Source organism: Ursus americanus, chromosome X (genome assembly GCF_024610735.1).
Source record: "Ursus americanus isolate L20-20 chromosome X, mUrsAme1.1.p, whole genome shotgun sequence".
NCBI lineage: Eukaryota > Metazoa > Chordata > Mammalia > Carnivora > Ursidae > Ursus > Ursus americanus.
The window spans coordinates 62,450,797-62,468,614 of record NC_142164.1 but is presented as its reverse complement, the minus strand read 5'-3'; the positions used below and the strand labels follow the sequence as shown (position 1 = coordinate 62,468,614).

At 44.0% G+C, this 17,818-nt stretch overlaps 1 protein-coding gene across 1 annotated transcript; it reads left to right on the top strand.

The window, feature by feature from the left end:
- Positions 1 to 13,219: 13,219 nt before the first annotated feature.
- On the top strand, positions 13,220 to 17,335 carry PBDC1 (polysaccharide biosynthesis domain containing 1). Its single transcript, XM_045799328.2, has 6 exons — positions 13,220 to 13,371; positions 13,463 to 13,528; positions 14,762 to 14,821; positions 15,330 to 15,470; positions 16,505 to 16,616; positions 16,915 to 17,335. The coding sequence occupies exons 1-6, from the start codon at positions 13,342 to 13,344 to the stop codon at positions 17,166 to 17,168; spliced, it is 663 nt and encodes a 220-aa protein (XP_045655284.2). The 5' UTR covers positions 13,220 to 13,341; the 3' UTR covers positions 17,169 to 17,335.
- The last annotated feature ends 483 nt before the right edge of the window (positions 17,336 to 17,818 follow it).

Below are 17,818 nucleotides of genomic sequence, written 5' to 3'. Positions count from 1 at the left end.
GGCCCAAGTTGAAGTTTGTATCAGTCAGTATTTCCACCCTCCCCTGCATCTGATTTGCTATCAGCGAACCCGTAAGTAAGTAGGTTTGAGGGAGGCCTCATCCAGAAGAAAAATCCGTGTGTGTGTGTGTGTGTGTGTGTGTGTGTGCGTGTGTACATAGAAGTATATGTGCGCATATACATATATGTGTGTGTGCAGACATACACACAACTCTATAGATTTTATTTATATCAATCATTTAACATTAATATAGAATATATTTAAATATAATAGTGTAATACATAATTATATACAATAATATAATATAATTAATGTAATAGTATGTAATAACAGAACATATATGTAATACATAACATATAATATGGTGTGTAAAATGATATAATTTAATTAATCTGATTATAATATATATGATATGATACACACATATAAGTGTATATGTGTGCATATATATGTGTGTATATAAAACAGGAGAATTTCCGTGTTTGCCTGGTTTAGAAGAAGAAGTTCCAACTGGGGGAAAGGGTGTATACACTCCCATTCTCTGACATGCCTAAACTGCAGTAATTAGCGACGTCTCACCTCTTCTAGTTGTAGCGCGGCTCTTAGTCCCTCAATACTGGCATCAGGGTCTCAAAGGAAGCCCTTGGTAGGATCTGTAAAGATTCATACAGCGGTTTGGACCAAGCAGGCCAGCAGGGCTTTGAAACTTGTTCACAAGCCGGTCCCTACTTATCTCCCATTGGTATAAGAGGGTGGGGCTCACTGGTTTCCTTTCTCATCCTCTGAATGCCCTTTCCAACCTGTCTCTCGCTTTCAGATTTGGGACAAATGGCCTCATTGTGTGAGCTCTTGTCGTAGGCCCATCTCTGCTTCTTCAGCACAACTGAGGAAGTAATTGTAAACACAGATAACTGATTCCTTCGCTCAGGCCTATCCATACCACTCTCTCCAGCAGGAGCAAACCTGTATTCACAGGCCGGAAGGCCAGCAAGAGCTACAGTTTTCTGACTGGATCATCAAGAGTGAACATTGTCTGATCTGGAACACCCAGTGTCGCTATTTAAACTAAAACACCTTTCCACAAGATATTTGGTTCCAATGCTCAAACTACTTTTTTTTTCTCATGCCACCATCCCTATCCACCCTTCCATTTCGCAACTTCCTTTCTCTCTTCAAACCTCCAACACTGCCTTTCCCCTCCTCACTCTTAGCTGAGGACCTCCCTTTCTAATTCCTTGAGAACATTGCATAGGAGTCAACCCGAATTAACAAGTCCGAAGTTGAACTCCCCCCATCTTCCCCTATGACACTTCTTCAGCTGCGGTGTTTGCAGGGTGATGGCAACTCTTCCCATTCACTTGTTGTGCCATGGACTTGAGAGTGATCCCTCACTCTGCTGCTGTACTCACCCCTCATTTTCAACCTGTCAGGACACCCTGTGATCTCTTTTGAACAAAATATGCCCAGAATCTGACCACTTCTCACCACCTGCACTGCTAACATCCTGGTACAAGCCACCACCAGTTTCCCGCCCCTCCCCCCCAGCATATTGAAATTGTTGCCTGACTTCTTTCTCTGCTTCACCCTCCCGCCCACCACCCACCACCCCCCTCCAGACTGCCCCCACTGATAATCCGGCAGCCCGAATAATGCTATTACAACATAAAATCAGACCATATAAGGCCTCTGTTTAAAACCAACAGCGTTCATTTCGCTCAGGGTAAATTCAGAGTCCTTATAATTGCCTACAAGGCCGTATGTGATTCGTCCACTAGTTACCTCTCTTTCCTTATCTCATAGTACTCTCCTCCTTTCTCGTTCCCCTTTGGCCACAGTGACCTTCTTACTGCTCCTAAAGTAACCGCTTGGGTTACCATCTGTTCTTTCTGCCTGAAATATTCTTTCCCCCAAATGTCTGCATGACTCCTTCCGTCATCTCTTTTACGCCTTTGATTAAATGTCGCCTTTCAATGTGGCTTACCCCTAAACACCTCATTTCAAATGCGCCTCCCCACCACACGTACAATTCCCCTTTACCTTGTCTTATTTTGTTTTTCAACACATGATGTAATTTACTTCCTTTTTTATGATTGTTCGCTTGTCTCTTCCCACTAGGGGGCAGCAAGCCCTTCAAAGCCAGGGTGGTGGTTGTGGTGGTGGTTTAGTATGTGTGTCTGATCGCTCACTAATTTCTTTGTCTCGGTAGCAACTGGCATGGACGAGGTGCTCAATAAATGTTTGTTGCATGAATAAATATGTGTTACCAACATCCTCCACGTTTACTCAATTTGTTTTAATCCAGTGAACAATGAGAGGGAGATGTTAATGTCCCCCACAGAATTATGTTTCCCTCAGTTTCCCCTTGTGGTTGCACCATCCTCAACAAAATCCCAAGACAAAGAAACATATTTCCAATACATATAACAGGCAAAGGGTAAATAACCCTAAGGAACAGAAGCAGACGGTGAATAGCACACCAAACAGCAAAACAGACAAGCAAAGCCAACAACACGGTAGAGCATCCATGAATACATGAACACGGTTCACAAGCAGTTTGGTGGCGGTGGTGAGGGTAAGGAAACAAACTCCTTTTGCCCAGCGGTGCTCACGCTGAGAGTGTTGTATAAAATATCTCCATGAATGTCGTTGTTGTATCTGGTGTTAGGACAATGCCGAAGAGGAAGTTCGTTCACTCGTTACACAGCAGCCTCCCTACGATGACTCACGGGAGAAACCTACCTCAGGGAAAAGCATGGTCATTCCTTCTGTGCAGTCATTCAGGTTTGACCCCGGGGATACTGTGACTCCTGCTGGTGATCACCTTTCCCGCTTTCCATTTAGGCAGCTTGAAAACGTAGATCGACATCTCTGGCCAACAGGCAGTAAATGTGTAGAACCTTATGGCATGGGCTTTTGTGTTCACATCCGTCATCCAATTAGACTTCCACGTTTTATACTTTTAATAAAATCTCCTGTTTCTGGGGTGACGGAGCCCCATGATACATGACCACATCCACAGGCTTTTTTTTTTTTTTCAACCCAGCTTTTGATGGCGAAGCGTGATGGCTCACCAAGTCTGCTTACCTACCCCGTGTGCATGCCAACATTTGAATAAAGCGTATCTGTCGACCATATCCACAAATACTGTGCATATCGCTACGCAGCTTTCCACCAATAGCATCGCTGGTGTACCTGTCTGGTCAATGCTGAATTCTTGTTCTACAGCTCACCCTCTGAGAAGAAATACGGTCCCCAGCCACCACTGAGACCATTAGATTGGTGACGACAACTACCTTCCATCTTAGCGCATCCACACTGCCTGCCGGAAACAGCAGCTCTGAGCCTATTGACTGGGGCCTTTCTAGGAAACAGCAACAATCATCATCATCCTTATGGTCATTCATCTCTGCCTTTTTCTGTCCATGTGAATCCCCCGAACTTCCAAGGCTCCCTCCTCCAGTACGACTGTCCCCTCCCTAGTTGCGTAATTTCCCACAGTCTGCACTGCTAACCCAGGATGGGGAAGTGGAGTATATGCAATACAAGAGAGGCTAGACTTTCAGTGGCCCTGTGGCACCTCCAAGCCTTCCTTACCTAGAGGATCCTGCCAGGAGGACCGATCCCCAGAGCCACACGCATAGTGCCCCGGTTAGGTCAAAACCTTCTTCTTCTTCTTCTTCTTCTTCTTCTTCTTCTTCTTCTTCTTCTTCTTCTTCTTCTTCTTCTTCTTTATATAATAATTTTCTAGTATGTTATGTTAGTCGCCATACAGTACGTCATTAGTTTTTGATGCAATGTTCCATGATTCATTACTTGCGTATAACACCCAGTGCACCGTGCAATACGTGCCCTCCTTAATACCCATCACCGGCCTATCCCCATCCCCCAGCCCCCTCCCCTCTGAAGCCCTCAGTTTGTTTCCCAGAGTCCATAGTCAAAACATTCTAATGAGCAAATCCTTGGAAATCCAGGCCTCTGGAAATTTCATCAGTTTGGAGGTGTACAGGAAAGCCAATGGGGCACAAATAGTTTTGAGGGTCGTGAACTATTACCTGATGGTTCAGGGCCAGGGCCCAGAAGGTTCCTCTGTCTTGCTTCCTTTCACCTCCGGTAATGGCCTCAGGCAACGCCCCTGGAGCCGGTTCACTCAGTCTTCTCTGACCAGCGCTGCTTCCAGATCTTGTTCTTGCCTTGAACCCATGCTTATGGACTTGACCTCCTCACCAGAGAACATTTGGGAAGTTGGGAAAGTTACCATAATGAATTTAAAAATCAACCATAATTCCACAACCAAATGTAGAATCACTCTTAGTTCTTAAGGTACTCCCCACCGGTCTCTCTCCTATGGAAGTAGGATAACGTGACATGTAACTCACTACCATGAGATTCAGCGGTGTCCCCTGCTGCGTTCCAGACATTGCTGAGGATGTGTGAAGATCTGCAGAAATGGCCTTCCTGCCCCCTGCCCACACACCCCATCCGTCATGGAAAAAAGACACTTAACCCCAACATTAGTCAGGCAATTTAAAAAAAAGAAAGAAAAGAAAAAAAATATATAAATATTCAAGTTTTTAATTTAAATTCCAGTTAGTGGGCATGCAGGATAATATTCGTTTCACGTGTCCAATATTGCGGTTTAACCCTTCCATACAACACCCAGTGCTTATCACGACAAGGGCACGCCTTAATCCCCATCACCCATGTAACCCACCCACCCCCACACCCCCACCTCCCTTCTGGTAACCATCAGCTTGTTCTTTATAGTTAAGAGTCTGTTTCTTGGTTAGGCAACAAACATTTAAAAAAAATAGAAATTTAGTCACAGTGAGGTACCATTTCTTCTCTATCAGAGGACTATTCGATTTAGGGATGGAAAAGGATACTAGGAAATGACATCCTAAGGAAGAGAGAACCGGGAAGCCCAGCTTGGGGCCACTAACAGCACTGTGGCTGTTTGAGGGAAATGGTGCTATCCCTTACTCAGGTTTGTTTCCTGGCCCAGTTCCCATGGGATCGGCTAGGAATCCAACGAGGGGCTGAGAGTAAAACCTGAGAGTTGTTTCCATAATAAGAGCGATGAAGCGGTGCCAATCGCTCAGCACAGGCCAAATGGCTCCCTTTCATGGTGGGTGACTGCCATGTGCAACTGGTGGGCCTTTGGTCAGACCAAAGGATGCCCCTGTGCCACCAAGCGCCACAGGAACCACTCGCAGAGAAATCTGGTGGCGATGCCTGGGTCCAGAGCCCCGGACCTTTTGTAGATGTGGCTGAATAAAAACAGGGTTAACACCAGGTCAGCAGAACAGGCTCCTCACCGATCTCAGCCCTACCTCTTCTCTGCATGCTCCGGAACTCCTAGTGAGCTCTGCATCAACGTATTCAGCAGCCCCAGACAGGGTGTGTGAGGGCCACCAAGGTTGTCACCAGGCTTGGGCATGGACAGGCTTGATGGCATATCCTGACAGACGATTCCATATCCTCACCCAAGAATGGAATACAATGGAATGGAATGGAATGACAAAGGAGATTGGAAATATGGGCATGGGGAAGGCTTCAGAAGGCTCTGAGTGAAGAATTGATCCAAGTCCTAAATGACCACATTGTTCTGATCCTTTGGGGACACACACACACCACACAACTGAGACAAAAACGTTGCCACATTTCTAGCTGAGAAAATTTAGAGCTGGAGCTTGGCTTATCAAGTGTTAATAACATTAATACTGTTTTTATGTTTCTATAAAAAATGTTCTGTGATTATAAGAAAGCAAAAAAGGAAAGAAGGAGCAGAGGAAGAGGAGAAGAGACAGGGAGGGAGGAGGAAGAGAGAAACAGACACACACACACACACACACACACACACACACACACACACACACAGGATAAAGGCAGAGGAAGGAAAGAGGGGAAAGAGAAAAAAGTGAGTATGTGTAGAGACCAGCCTTGGGCCTAGTTCATTTTTCTTCTTGAAACTCAGGGCTGCTGCCTCTAAAGCCCAAAGTCCTGGCGATATCATTCTGGTATTGTGCTTGCCTAGTGAAGCTTTCAGAGCTTCCCTTGAGGAAAGTCATGAGCCACTGCAGCAAGACGCGCACGACTGGGGTCTATGCCCTACCAACCTGACAGCCCTAGTTCAGCACAGCACCAGGAAGTTGCAGCTGGACGCACAAGTACCATGGCTAACTTATGCCTATTTCTCCCCCTTCATTGCCCCAGGCCTCCCTCTCCCGTAGCAGATGTGGAACAAAGGGACCTTTGGGGGGGGGGAGTCTCAGAGCCTCAGTCTGAGCTCTGTCTGGAAAGTCTATGGCATTCTGAATGATCAAGAATTTACTGAGCATTTACTAGGCTCCAGGCCTTGTGCTAAGAGCTCATATGTTCACTCATTATGTAATGCTATCATCAAAGCCACCAAGTGAGGCAAGTGTGACTATAACCTCCACTTCTGAAGTGAGGAAACCAAGGTTCCGTGAGCTTTAGAAACCTGCCCAAGGTCATACAGATAAGAAAATTCAGGTGCCTCTGAAATACAAAATGACATACCTTAACCATAAACCATCAGGCCCTGAGACTGAAGAGGAGAATAACGTTGGTAATTTCCAAGGAGGAGGTGATTTTTAAATCTGGCCTGATTTCAAATCACTTTGAATGACCCCTGCTGTGCCTAGGGCGGCGCCTTCTCGCTTAAACATCTACTCTCCCACAGATAGACAGACAGACAGACAGACACACACACACACACACACACACACACACACACACACACACGCTGACTGGTATGGGGCCCTCTGAGTCCCATGTGATCCAGACTCTGCAGTTTACAGAATGATTCTTTCCTTACCCTTATTCATGAACAATATTAAATCAACATTCCCAGGATTTTCTTGGAAACTTAATGCATCCGAAGCTTCCAACCTTAGCCTGAAATGTGTTCACCTCAGTTGCGTAGATTCCACCATCCCCCAAGGATACCTTAGAACACTTCTCTGTCTTCCCATAAAGCCCTGGACGTATTGTTATCGATCCATTCATCCAACAAATAATCATGGAACTCCTCTAATATACGTCAGCCGCTGTATTGCTTCGTGGAATCTCTGTCATTCCAATTACTACTACCTGTTTTTTCCTTTTTCTTTCTTCCTTTCTTCCTTTCTTCCTTTCTTCCTTTCTTTCTTTCTTTCTTTCTTTCTTTCTTTCTTTCTTTCTTTCTTTCTTTCTTTCTTTTTTGGTGATCAGTTTCAGTGTAACAGTATCTCTCACTAGGATGAGTGCCTTCTTACAAGGCACTTGCTCACTATTATACACCTAGGGCTTAGCCACATACGGGCACACCTCTGAGTAGGCTATCAACAAATACCGGAGATTGGATGAGAAACTTCATGAGGTATTTACTGCATACGAAAAATTAGGAACGCAAAGAGGAGATCAAATATAAACTAAATGGAATGTAAACCCCACTGAGGGTAAAAAGGTGATGCCGCATTGAAGGTGGGGTACCAAGAAGGGAAGCTCTCATAATACCCGCAAGCACCCTTTGCAAAATAAACCAGGGTCTTATACACTCAGGTAAGAACGTGTCGTAGGTGGGATGGCAAAATAACATCCAGCCCTATAATGGGAGCCCTCTCTTCTTAGTCTCCGGTCTGCTTTATGGGTGGGGTGGATGGGGTCTGCCTATCCGTACTGTAGGCAACACAATCCCCTGGCACACCAGGGACCTTGGAAGTGAGAAGTGAAAGAGCATGCATGTGAGGGTCCTTCCTTTTAGGAATGGATACCTTCTACTAGGACTCATTGGACTGTCTTGCCTGTCTCTCAAAGTATTAGAGGTTCTGAATCCCCAAAACCTACCCAGGAGAAGTGTTGCTACTCCAGACTTACCTGCTTCCTCACTATGCATAGGTTTGAAGGGCCAACTTTGGCCTCCAGTTGCCCTAGAGATCGCAGATTTCATCCGTGAATTCTGCTCAAGGGACCCACCCCACATCCTGCAGGTTCCGTTCATTTACAAGACACTGCCGCTTTTGTTATCAGAGGAGGGTCCTTCCCCAGAGGCCCAGCAAGCCAAGTACTGACTCCAGCTTTTAGGAGGGGAAAATGGTTTTTATTCCAGGGCATCAAGCAAGGAGACGGGAGAACCTTTTTCAAATCCGCCTCCACAAAGGGTTGGGGTTGGGTGTATCTAAGGACCACAGGTCAGGATGTCAAGGGTATGTAGGGTTGAATGGAATACCCTGACTGCACAGAGGGACAGAGGAGGTGGCCTCCTTTCTGAGCATGTGCGTTCGAGAATCAGGCCTCTTCACGGGACACACGTTCAGAAAATGGTGGCATAAGCATGATGAACGGGAGAGATCTCGGGGTGCGTCGTCACAGAGGTTACTCTAGTTCACTCTTGGTCCCTTCCACGCAGCTCCAAGAATTCTTCCAGATTTAGTTCCAGTCTTAGCTAGTCTCACAGGTGGTTGGTCAACTACAGCAAAACAGACTTGGGACTCAATCAAATAAGCCAGAGCTTCTTTAGGGTAGAACGGGCAAACATTTGTTGATGTGTCGGTTTCACTTGCAATTGGTCACTTTTTCTGGTTTTTGTGTTTTTCTGGACAAGGAGCCTGAATTGTCTCTTGGTCGCCGGTAGAGTACTCAGGGATCCTGCAGGCCTTCTGACTTTAAGTTGTGCTGCAGGTGGCAGCAGGGAGCAGCCCCTCCTTTCTTTATACAGCTACTGATTCATAGTAAATAAAAGCCTCGTTTTCATGAAGGGAGCAGCTTTTCTAAATTAGGCTTCACACTACATCGTTCATCTCAGAATAACTCTACAAGTTGAGTATGCTTCTTCCCATTTAATATTAAAAGAAAGGAAGAAAGAAAGAAAGAAAGAAAGAAAGAAAGAAAGAAAGAAAGAAAGAGAAAGAAAGAAAGAGGGAGGGAGGGAGTAGGGAGGGAGAGAGGCAGAGGGGGAGGGAGAGGGAGAGGGACCCTGTAGGAAAACAGTAGATGGAGGAATTAAGACTTGATTCAAGGTCCACGTTTGTCACTAATTGGTATTATGGATATTAAATGGTGTTTCTTGAGTTTTCCTTCCTGAGAGGCAAATCTGCTCAGCAGCAACGAGAGAGCAGTAGCTGGAGTCCGTGGCCAGCCTGGCAGCACTCTCATCACAGCACCCCTGGGAACACTAGAGCTACCTTTGATGGTAAGGGGACAGGATGGCGGTGAGACTGTGGACATGACACAAAGCTGAGAGGGACTTATGGGGACTAGTGAATGGCCGGACCTTTCTTCCAGTAAGGGAGAGGTAATGAGGTGGTGTCAATGTCAGCATGTCAGCCGTTCCTGGCCACTGCTACCCAAGACGGAGCAAGATTTTCAGGCACTTGTGAGGCCTATGGCATAAGGAACGCAGTGCCTTGTGTCACCTCCTGTGACAACTGTGTCAGATGGCCAGGATGGCCTCTTAAGGGGCCGGCGTACTTCCTCCTGACCACAAAACAGTCCTGGGAAACGATCACCACACTCACATACATGCCACAGCTTCGGCAAGATGGCACCAACCATCTCTCTTATCGGGCCCTTGCTACATTTTGTCAGTCAGGGGTTCTGTTTTCACAGAACGTTCTCTCACATGATTTCTGACCGCAGCCCCAGTTGTTGTTTTCCTCCTCGCAACTTTTAGTCGCAAGTTTCGAGGCCAGTCGAACTTGCTTTCCTGTCTTGAGTCCAATAGCCAAACAGTCCATGAGAACCGCAACCCTGAATACTATCTGCCTATTTCGCTACTCGATTCCTGTTTCATATCTCAGTGACCTCATTGCCCAAGGACACTCTGCCTCATACCAATTACGGCTTCTAGCCTGTCTGCATGAATTGGACTCTTTGTTCCATTTTTTTTTTTTTGAGATGCACTTTCTCACATGCTACTATATTTATTTTAGACTTTATTTATTTGAGGAGGGGGCAGAGAGAGCATGAGCAGAGGGGGGGCAGAGGGAGAGGGAGAGCGAGTGTGGAGCCAGATGCGGTGGCTCCCTCTTAGGACCCTGAGATCACGACCTGAGCCAAAGTCAGATGCTTCATGTTTCTTCAGTATAGTCCTTAAAGTCCACCAACTCTCCCCTTTTAGGTACTGTCTTGTGTTCCTGGCCCACTCCTCTTTCCCTCATTTTAATAGCCAGCTGCCTTGAGTCCATCCGAAACAATAGGTGTGAGCGCATAGGCCAATGCTTCTTTTGATAGCTCTGCCTGGCCTGGCAATGGGAAAGGCTCCGGATGACAGTTTTACCTCCTGCTGTTTGCGCGTACAGATCTTCCAATCTTGTGAGGACCCCAATTCCTGGTCCGTGAGAGTATCTAAGGCTGTGAAAATTTGAGCAGCGAGAAGTTCCCTGATTAAAAAATAATAATAATAAATAAAATAATTCTAACAAACCATGCGGATAGTATACAGAATATTGTATTTTTTTAAATTTAAAGGCAATTAATGTGCCCAAAGCATCAGATAAAGGAAATTACATAAGTGATTTCTCAGGTAAAAGGCCAGTTGGGTTTCCTAAGATTCTATTCCTATTCAGCTGTTATGTACAGATTTGGCCATCCTCGTGAGCCTACCCTTCCGTTTTATTGCTGTCTATTGACCTCCTGCTCAGGCCTCCACACTCACTAATGTCCGACATCCATGTGGAAGCCCCGTCTTACATTTGAACCTCTGGGTTACATACAGACTGCTATCCTTGCAGAATCGTGTGCTCTAGTTTTAGCTGTTCCCTGAAAATGTCCCTCCACCTCCTTTAGATTGGTTTTCCCTTCCCTCCGAGCTGCTATGCAGGACTTCTAAGGCATTCTTCTCAAGACAGGACTTTAACACGTTCCCTCTTGCTCTCAGCTGCCTTCTCATGCTTCATAGAGAAAACAGAGACCTCGATTTCCTGTTTTTGCTACCCGTCTTCATTCAGTTTCTCTGGAGATACACCAAGCTCACCCTCCTCCTGGACAGTCTTTTCTGTAAGGCCAGTTCCCAGCAAGCAAGCACATTTCAGTCCATCTAAACCTAAAATAATAATTTAAAAAGTCCCCGAGGTTCCTCAGAAAATTAAAAATATAATCTCACTTCTGGGTATAAGTCCAAAAGAATTGAAAACAGGGTGTCAAAGTGGTGTTTTCACACCCATGTTCATAGCAACATTACTCATTACACACACACACACACACGCACACACACACTACTCATGATAGCCAAAAGGTGGGAACAACCCAAAGACTCATCGATGAATGGATAAACAAAATGTGGTGTGTATATATATTTATATATACACATATGTATATATATATATTGTACATACACACACACACACAACGGAATATTATTCAGTCTTAAAAACAAAGGAAATACTGTCACATGGCAAGAACATGGAGGAACCTCGAGGACATTCTACTAAGTGAAATAAGCCAGTCACAAAAAAACAAATACTATGTGATTGTACTTATATGAGGTATCTAAAGTGGTCAAATTCATAGGAACAGAAAGGTGGTGGTTGCCAGGGGCTGGGGGGTCAGGGAAATGAAAAGTTGTTGTTTAAAGGGTGTAGCTTTTCAGTTTCGCAAGACGAACTAGTTCCGTCACACAGCAGTGTGGATATACTTAACACTACTGAACTGTATACTTAGAAATGGTTGAGAGGGTAAATTTCTCTGTTACGTGTATTTCACCACCATTTTAAAAAGTCCCTGCACCTCATGCCTCTTTCTAGCTTCGACTCTTCGGAAGAACTTTCTATGGTCATTGCCATCTCTTCTTTAACTCCCACTCCCTTCTCGACCCACTGCCACCTGACTTCTGCCCTTACCATTCCACTAAAGCTGCTCTTGCTAAGGCTGTCAATGACCTCTCGATAGATATCGTGGGCTTACTGTACTCAACCCAGGGCATTGGACACAATTCGCCTCTCTCTTTCTCTCTCTCTCTCTCTCTCTCCCCCCTCTCAGTTTTACTCTTTCTGCCTGCCTTTTTTCTTCTTCATAAATAGTTCTGATCCTTGTGTCTTTACAGTTCTTCATAGTTTCCTTTGAACAGCTCAATTAAACCTTAAGAAACAGCTATCAGATTTATATCTCTGATCAGATCTCCCTCTAACTAGTCAACTCCATCAGAATGTCCGTCCCATAGACTCTTCAAACTCAGCTCTCAAATTCCACTCATCGTCCCGCCTCTTGTTTGTTTGTTTGTTTGTTTGTTTTAGCTCAATGCATGCATTCCCAAATCTTATTCTGAAATGTGGGATTCATGCTGGAACCCTGATTCTTCTTTATTTCCCGTATCCAATTAGTCAAAAAGTTCTATGGATTCTATTTCCCTTATAAATTCACAAAATCATCTCAACTGCTATTGCTTTGGCTTAGGTTTTCATCACCTAGTGCCTTCAGTTTGGTCTATCTGCTTCCAAAATTGCCTTCTTCAAATGTATCTTGCACATGTGTTTTAGTGATCTTCTTAAGAGTTAAGCTTAATCAGGAAGATGCCTACTTGATGATCCCTATCAGCTTACTATTGCTTTTAGGTTAAAGTCTCAAATTCCTTATATTCAGCACAGAAAGCCCAACTTTTCCCTCAAATTCATAAATCACTACACTCCTACTGCAGCTTTTTTTTTTTTTTAATTTGCTTCAAGTTCCCATGTTGTTTAGTTCTCCAGTGCCTTTGTACATGCGCTCCCCTCTCCCTGGAGTGTCCTGCCCTGCCTTCTTTGCCTACTTTGCTGGTTGACCTTCATGACTCAGTTTTTGTAACCCCTGTTTGTGTTCCTGTAGTACATGACGCTATTTCCTGATGACTACTTTACATGCTATCTCGCTGTATGCATTTCTTCCAAAACAGGGACTAAATTCTTCATCCCTTTACTCCATTGCCTAGCACTATGCTTGTTTGTGATTTACTCCGTACTTGGAGTGTGTGTGTGTGTGTGTGTGTGTGTGTGTGTGTGTATTCGTGTAGGAGCCTGGTTGCACAAATGGAGAATGTGAATCCGAATCTGTGCTGGACACTCAGCGCAGTGGGCACGCAAAAGCTTTAACTCAGGCTTTTCGCATGATCACCACCGATATCAACGTGCATTCAACCACCTGTGACATCTGAAGCATCCCAGACTGTGCAGCAACGCAACCCCTTCGCGTGAGCGCAGGGCGGATGAGGAGGGGCCAGGGACAACCGCCCCCAGGCGACGGAGGTTGCGCGCAGGCGCACCGGGAAAGAAAGCCTCTCTAATTCGGCCGTCCCTTGCCAACCAGCTGCAAGCAGAGCTCGCAAATAGTCATTTCCGGGAAACAGGCGCTTGCTTTGCGGGGTGCGACATGGAGACGACTAGTGGAACCGCTGAGCCGGTGAGATGCTGCTCTGGGGTCCGGTGAGTGGGGAAGTCGAGCCGGGCGGAGCTCTGAACACCATCTCTCCTCCTTCTTATTCCCTTACCAGGTTTCCGGGGAACTGGTGTCCGTGGCACATGCTCTTTCTCTCCCAGCCGAGTCTTATGGCAACGATGTGAGTATGACTCACCCCCAGGTCCCACTCATTCGGCTAGCCTGGTATGTCTGCAGGGCCTGCCAAGAAATTGTAACCCCCTGATATCTTCTGTGAACCCTCTCCATGCCCGGCAGAAACCGCGCTTTTTCATTCATTCTGATCTTTTGGGTGCACAAACCCAGGACAGATGCCGGTGGAATTAGTTCCCCAACTTTGCTGCACTAGAACCACCTGAGAAGCTTTTATATCTTCCATTGTCCAGGTCGCAATCTATACCAATTAAATCAAAATATCTGGGGGGGGGGGGTGGTGAGAGTCAGAAATTAGTATTTTTTAAATGTTCCTGAATGATTTCATTATGCAGTAAAGCAGCACCGAATTATGGTATGTCTTGTTTAGATCCGTAAGAACAAAGCATATGATATTTTTGAGATACAAGACACAGGGACGTGAACATAGTATTAACACTCAAATAAAAATGTGACTGATGTATGTTAGATTAGGGTATAAGATCCAAAGGAGGTTAGCGGAAGAAGAAACCCCTAAGGATTGAGACAGTAGAGGAAGACTTCACTGAGAAAGTGAATCTTTTAACTGGATCCTCAAAGTATGGATGGACAAAGGACATGGTGTGAGGCATGGAGATAAAAATGCAAGTGGGTTTGCTGGGGTCAGTGAAATAGATCCATCTAGCTGGAGTGGGAGATGTTAATGGAACAGGTGGTAGGTGCTTGGTAAGACTTATTTATAATCTCGCCTGCTTCACAATACTGATTCAGTTTTAAGTGTTATGGATGGGGAATTGGCTCTTATAAACACAAATGAGGATTGTAACATGTTACACTATTAAAAGTAAAGGCTGTTTCACTTTTGTTATCTTACTTTGTTCTCCCAGCAACTCAGTGATACGTGTGAGTATATTGTATCAGTTTTACAATGGTTTAATTCAGTCCTGAGAAGGCAGTCTATCTACTCCTTTTGTAGTCTCCCACACTTTCGCTAGCTGCTGCAAAAAGAGCAAGTGGCTTATGCTGTTGATTAGACTGTGGGCAGCTTCTTTTGGTAAGTAGTTTCCTTCTTAAGGACAAAAGTTTTATGTTTTCCAAACCCATTAGTCCAGTTTTTATTCTTTGACAGTAACACCAAGGTTGGTAGTGTTACTGACTTTACCTAGACATCCACAGACATCCTTAATTTGTTCTCTAGTAGTAGGATTGAGATTCTGACCTGATATTCTTCACTCCTCTGCAGCCTGATATTGAGATGGCTTGGGCCATGAAAGCAATGCAGCATGCTGAAGTCTACTATAAGGTGAGTCTGTCTTCATTATTAAGCAGAATTAAGCATGTAATCGTAGTGTATGGTTCTTTGCTAATCACTATTCTCAGCAAGTTAAACATATGGATTTTGGAGATAATTTTTATTACTGTAAGATTTTACCCACAGACAACGAGGGGGTGGAAGTGATTTTTTTTTTTTTTTTTGACAATGAGGACTTGTACTTCTTTGCCCAGTGTTCTGTTGCTAACTGGCAAAATGATTCCATAGTAGGCAGTTAATAAATGTTTGATGACTGAATGAACAATTCACAGAGGGCAATAGCCAGGCAGTACTAGGACCAAAGGGTTTGAACTGGTGGCAAGGATTGTAGTATATTATGGCCCTTGAAAACTGTGTCATGATTTCATTTGGGACCGTGTCTGTCTGTACTTCCTAATAACTCTTCTGCCCTTAGAACTATAGAGATTTTCTGGGGAAGGGGGGATAGAAGTGTAGTAAATTAGAGACTAGTATCTGTATGTTGTCTTATGTCTGGCAGCTGATTTCATCAGTTGACCCACAGTTCCTGAAACTCACCAAAGTGGATGACCAAATCTATTCTGAGTTTCGGGAAAATTTTGAGAAACTCAGGATAGATGTGTTGGATCCAGAAGAGCTCAAATCAGAATCAGCTAAAGAGGTAAGAATTCTCTCAAATATTGCCTAGCATCTGACCAACAATTATTGATTGTGAATACATTTTTATACATTTAAACTTTTTTCATTATGTTTTAAGGAAATATGTGAAGAACCAGGGCTTTTATGTAGTTATAATCAACTAATAAGTAAGTTATGAAATGAAATAAGTGGGTTTATTTTTGGTTTATGAGTTTTTATGTCCATTGAATCTATTTTTTCTTTTTCTTTCTTTTTTTTCTTTTTGACTTGGACATTTCATTCCTTCCTACCCAGCCCTTTCAGGCGAGAAGGAACCAATTTACTTGTGTTAGTAGTTTAGCTTGGATGGAGAATTGGCAAATTGGCAAAAAAAAAAGGGGGGGGGGCTTGGATGGAGAATTGGCAAATAGGGTACAGGGAGGTGTTTGAATTCTCTGGATTTAAATTCATGTTATCATGGGCCATGGATAATAGCAGAACTTCACTTTCCCATTGCTTACCTGATTATCATACATTTACAGTGTGCTTAAACTCTTATAGTGGGGAAAATATTTCCCTGAGAGTAGGTCCTTGGTTTTTATATATATGTAAGCTTTTCACATTGTTACCGTTAACTGTTAACACTGTTACTGATCTTTGCAAAAGTATCTCTCTAGCAATGGACTTCTTTCTTAAAATTTAACTTTGTGACTTTGTGCCACATTCCTGCTGCCTTTGTCTCATTTGTGCTTCAGTGGGGGATGAATAACTATTTTGGGCTGAGTTAACCAAGAACTTAAAAACAAAACCGAATATATTTAAGAAATCAAATTTTAATTCTGTAGTCGAGGATTTAAATATTTTGTCAAGTGAAATTTTTGTTCGTGTTGGGAAATACCAGTCTAAAGACAGTAGATAGCATAGCAACTCCATGCTAGTGAAAGTAGACATCAACTCAGCCCAGGTCTCTTTCACTATGGGTATTTTCCTTACTGAGGAAGTGGAATGCCTTCTCCTGGCCTGACTTCACCAGCCTCCTGCGTTTGTCAGCGAAGGCCTCTTTTTTTGCCTTTATAGAAGTGGAGGCCATTCTGCTTGAAGTTTGATGGGGTTGTAGAAGACTTCAATTATGGTACTTTGCTGCGACTGGATTGTTCCCAGGGCTACACTGAGGAAAACACCATCTTTGGTGAGATTCTTGCCTCTGGAATGGTTTCTGCATAAGGAGAGTGAGGGATCTGGTTTTACTGATGACTTAGTGACATGAATAGCTTGGGGATCATTTTATTTGTTACATATTTAAAGATCATGTTAGTGTTTTTTGAGTAACTGTGAGATAAGATGGTTTTTTCAGCCTCATTTAACAAAATTAGAATTCCACGTCTCTGAAGTTTAGGACTGTGCTGGAATGCTTTGACAATAGACTTCCAGTAGGTTTAGAGAAGTAACTGTGACTAGGACAATAATCAACTCTATTCACCTTTCAGCCCCCAGGATACAATTTCTTGCAATTGAAATTGCTCGGAACCGAGAAGGCTATAACAAAGCAGTGTACACCAGCGTTCAAGACAAAGAAGAAGAGAAAGAAGGCAACCAGGGAAGAGAGAAAGGAACTGACAGTGGAGGGGCAGAAGAGAAAGGAGCCAACAGAGAAAGAGAGAAAGCAAAAAGCAACAAAGGAGAAGAAAAAGAGAAAGGAGCCAACAAAGAAATCAGCAAGAGTGGCGAAACAGCTATGTAAGGTAGACAAGGAAGAGCACTCTGGAAGCTGTGACTCAACTCTGTCTCCAGATACCACGATGCTACTTGCACAGACCCCTGTGGTTACATGTATGTCCTTGTGCAATTGAAAGACATATAGAAGGACACCTTTCTTGCCTAATAATCAAGAGCTACTCTGGTTGTTCTCTTGTATGAACCAGCTTAAAGGCTATTAGTAGGGTCTTCGTTGAGTATTTCTTGGTATAGTGTTTCTTGGTTCTCGCCACTGGTCAAGGAAGAAATTTTATAAATAAATTTCTTTTGGCTCTTATGACTGTATCTATAATTGACTCTTCAAAGGTAGTTCAAATTATTTGACACTTCCGATTTTTTCAGGTATATAATCTCTTTGTCATGTCTTGTATAAAATGATTTGTGCCTGTTTTTAAATGCTTATCATTGTTTCCTGCAGTGAAGTTTCCTCAAACCTGTTAAGTTGTATATGGTTTTGGGATTAGAAGTTCCTATGTAAGAATTGATTCCTGCTATTTGAGTATAGCTTTCTGATTTTCTTTGATATATCTGGCAAAATATTTGGTGAATACTCTGGAGATAAGAGCTGGGGCCTGAACCTGTCAGACCAGTGAATGCAGCCCGGTTCACATTAGAAGAGCAGGGCGCTGCACCAGC

Bases quoted from the DNA above. Each gene is read 5' to 3' on its own strand.
- PBDC1 (XM_045799328.2), top strand. From the start codon at position 13,342: ATGGAGACGACTAGTGGAACCGCTGAGCCG. The intron at 13,372-13,462 runs GTGAGATGCTGC...TTCCCTTACCAG, and splicing joins CTAGTGGAACCGCTGAGCCG to GTTTCCGGGGAACTGGTGTC. The intron at 15,471-16,504 runs GTAAGAATTCTC...TTGCCTTTATAG, and splicing joins AATCAGAATCAGCTAAAGAG to AAGTGGAGGCCATTCTGCTT.